The 3,860-nt window shown below is 41.9% G+C and overlaps 1 protein-coding gene across 1 annotated transcript; it reads right to left on the reverse strand.

The window, feature by feature from the left end:
- Positions 1-221: 221 nt before the first annotated feature.
- LOC115980563 lies at positions 222-1,616 on the reverse strand. The gene has a single exon (XM_031102797.1). The coding sequence runs from the start codon at positions 1,614-1,616 to the stop codon at positions 222-224; it is 1,395 nt and encodes a 464-aa protein (XP_030958657.1).
- Positions 1,617-3,860: the final 2,244 nt, after the last annotated feature.

Raw genomic sequence — 3,860 nt, forward strand, 5'->3', positions numbered from 1 at the left:
TGAAACTTTCTAACTTGATTCGCGCTTGCGGCCCTCCATACCATGTTCTTCAACTCCGGAATTTTCCATTTTGTGTTCACATTGCTAACTACATGGCGGAGGCAATACCGGTGATGGGCCTGGGGAGGCTGCAACCAAGTCATCCTTGTGTCATCAAAGCAAGCTTTTATACCCGAATGTCGGTCAGAGATGATGCAAAGATTTGTCCGGTCCGTAACATATCATTTCAGGCATGCCAAGAACCATCCCCATGTCTCCTTGCTCTCACTCTCAACAACGGCAAACGCGAGTGGATAAACCTCGTTGTTAGCATCCGTTGCCATTGCTATCAACAACTTCCCCTTGTACTTGCCATAGAGGTGCGTTGCATCGATGCTTATCACCGGCCTACAATACTTGAACCCTTCTATACACGGACCAAAAGCCCAAAAGGCACAGTTAAATGTGCAAGTTCCCGGCACACTACGGTGGTCGCACTTCAACTGTGTCACTGTGGTTGGATCTGCATCTTTTAACGCTGCCAGGAACCGAGGCAATTCTGCATATGACTCATCGAAACCACCGTAGATGGCTGCAACGGCTTTCTGTTTTGCATCCCAAACCTTATAGTGAGATGCCCAATGGCTGTGCTTCGCATGAAGAACACTACGTAGGGTTGCTACTGTTCTTGAAATGTCTTCCCGTACGTATGACTCAAGTGTGATGGCAATGAACTTTGAATCCATCATCCTTCCATCATGATCCACTTGGAGTGTCGAGCAAGTGTGGGGACCCTTAGATGTTGTGATCATCCACAGCTTGTGCCTTTTGCTGTAGATAGCTCGAATTGACCATAGACATGCATCGTCTACACACGTTACAACCAGTCTCTCGGGGTCTGACTTCATGTACTTAAATTTTTTATTGAGCCCAACGGAGAACATGGTTAGCGCGTGCTGAACCGCAGCTTTATTATTGAATAGCATCCCCTTGCTCGGTTCGTCCCCCGGTCGCCAACTCAGCAGACCTGTTTCCAGGGAAGGTGATGGGTCATTAATGTCATCCCATGTGTTTGACGTGAACCATTCGGGGTTAGGGTTTAGATTATTTTCTGGTTGTAGTTCATCTAACAATTCTGGATTCTCTACCGATCCATCGTTATCAATGAACTCCTCATACACATCTCGAGTCTCATCCATTTCGGTTGCCTCGTCCAAGTAGGTTTGGATATCTTCATTTCGGTGAGTATATCCTTCATCCTCATGGGTATGGATAGACCCTAACACTTCGGCGTCTTCAGTATTGTCCATAGCAACCCCATTCCATGGTTGACAGTTGTAGGGCAAAGATGTCTCGGGTGTAACTGACGGGTGCACAACGGTTACAGGAACTGATTCTTGCTCTCCAACTCTACTCCCATATTGCGAACCCCCGTCGACATTGAACCCAACAGTGTGGACAGTTACATACAAGTCAGAACCTATGAATTGCCCTGCCCGCTTTATCACTCCCCACATTATATTTGCATCATTGTCGCATTGTAACGGAATTGAATTGTAGAACACTTGGGTACCTACTAGTTGCTGCGGAGCCCGAAATACAATGGAGATGTCGTGGGTATCCTTGTGTAACCCCATAGTTGACATTATCTTCCGTTTAAGTTTTCTCGTGTGTATCCCACGTTTCACTTCAATAAGCGTCTGCTTTTGGTTCGGACCTCGGTATGATAGCCCGTGCAAATCATTAATATATGCCTCCCCGTCGTAGTAAACATAGAAGTAATGTGGACTCATAACGGACCTAAATCACAAATAAGACTAAATTGTATCATGCTGCGTAATATTGGAACATGCATAGGCTAACTATACATGCCCTATGTTTGGGTGTTCATGGAGGTAAACAAACCTAAGCAAATTGTGCTAAACATGCTAAAAATTACCAATTTAACATTAATTTGTCTACTCCATCAGACTTCATTTCGATAACGAAAATGTTTGCACAATATATGTGTTTTCATGCTGGCTATTGTTCAACAAATGAGAACTCAAAAGCATTGCAAATAATTTTAAAAATTCATACCATGCAATATGGACCACATCTTGAACAAATAAATATACCTCCCATTGAAGACCCACAACAGTCAACTAATTTATGTTCTCAAAAATTGTACCACATTATTCTGTTCAAATACCCCCTATTGAAGACCCACAACATTCATATTATTTGTGTTCTCAAAAATTGTATCACATTATTATGTTCAAATACCCCCTATTCAAGACCCACAACAGTCATATTATTTGTGTTCTCAAAAATTGTCCACAACAGTATTATGTTCAGATGTCCCCATTCAAGACCCACAACATTGAAAAAATTCGTGTTGCTCTAAGGGAGATAATTCATAAGCATTGAAATAATTCCTAGCATGCAAAAGCATTGCAAATATCAGTTATATAATTCCTAGCATGCAACATGTACCACATTATTATATTCAGATACTTAGCATTGAAGACCCACAACATTGAAATAATTTCTATTCTCAAAATTTGTACTACATAATTTTGTTTAGATACCCCAATTCAACAGCCACAACAGCAATAAAAAAATTTGTGTTGCTGTAAAGTGTATGAAGTAGTATTTACCTATCAACTGAGATGTTGACAGAACAAAGATGAAGTGCACTTTCTTGAATTAGTCGTTTATAGAACAGATGGTTAACTGAAGGTGAAAGCTCTCACTTGCTGTGACACAACGGTTGCACGCACAGACCAGTCCACGTCCAGACTTCAGAACGACAGTGTGAAACATAAATGGTAAGTGGTCCCAGAAAGTTGGGCGGGTGGGGGGTGTGTAATGCTTGGACAGTACTCGGCATTATAAATATCGAGTTATATGTAACTCGATTATAAAGAAGCCGAGTACTATTAAAACCGTACACGTCATGAATATAACTCGTCTCTGAAACAATCGAGTTACATATAACTCGATTCTTTAGAAGCCGAGTATTATTAAAACCTACAACTACCAGCAGGACGCACAGTGATTCTGAAATGGAGATAAATAAAACTCGTCTCTGAGGAGACCGAGTATTATTTACTTCACCAAACTGGTCGTTAGAGCAGTTGTTTATACTCGCCATTGGGAGAGGCGAGTTACATGTTGTACTCGATATTTGTACAGTCGAGTACAACATGTATTCCACTTTATATAAGATGACAGCTTCCTCCTATCTTTGTGGATTGGAACCTTGGCAGAGGAAAACATTCAGACAGGGAGAAGAGAAGCCTCCTTCGCTTCTACAGGTAACATGCCCTCCTTTTTTTATACTTGTCATTAAATAATTTATTACTGTACAAACCAAATGCTGATTATGCAACTGTTTGTCAGATCTTTTAACAAGAAACGTCAACGTTGCTGCAGTCCAGTGGCACCTGTTGGTAGGGCAACATGGTACATTTTTATCTAATACCTCAGTTTCGAAACTTCGTAAGTTCTAACCCCAGCACAACAAATATGGGTTTAACATACAGTGTTGTTGTACAAACTCTTTTAGGGTGGCAGATACTATGTTGTTTTCGTTGGTCGTGCTCCTGGCATATACGACAATTGGGAAGAAGCAAGTAGACAAGTTCATAGATTCGCGAACGCTGAACACAAGTCATACAAGGATCGACGGGAAGCAGAATCTGCATACATGGAGTTCATGCAACGTAATGGTAGGAACGTGCAGTATGGTGCTTCCCAATCGTGGACATCTCCTACCATGTCGCCATCAAGTTCTGGAATGGCATCTCAAAGCGAAGGAACCAGCTATTGCGATGGAGACGTTAGGAACAGATTGTTGAGGTATCAGTTAAACGTTGCCATTGAGGAGTGTGACCACA

This window comes from Quercus lobata, chromosome 3 (assembly GCF_001633185.2).
Source record: "Quercus lobata isolate SW786 chromosome 3, ValleyOak3.0 Primary Assembly, whole genome shotgun sequence".
In the NCBI taxonomy this organism is placed as follows: domain Eukaryota; kingdom Viridiplantae; phylum Streptophyta; class Magnoliopsida; order Fagales; family Fagaceae; genus Quercus; species Quercus lobata.

Coding starts and splice junctions, on each gene's coding strand:
- LOC115980563 (XM_031102797.1), bottom strand. CDS start 1,616: ATGGGGTTACACAAGGATACCCACGACATCTCCATTGTATTTCGGGCT.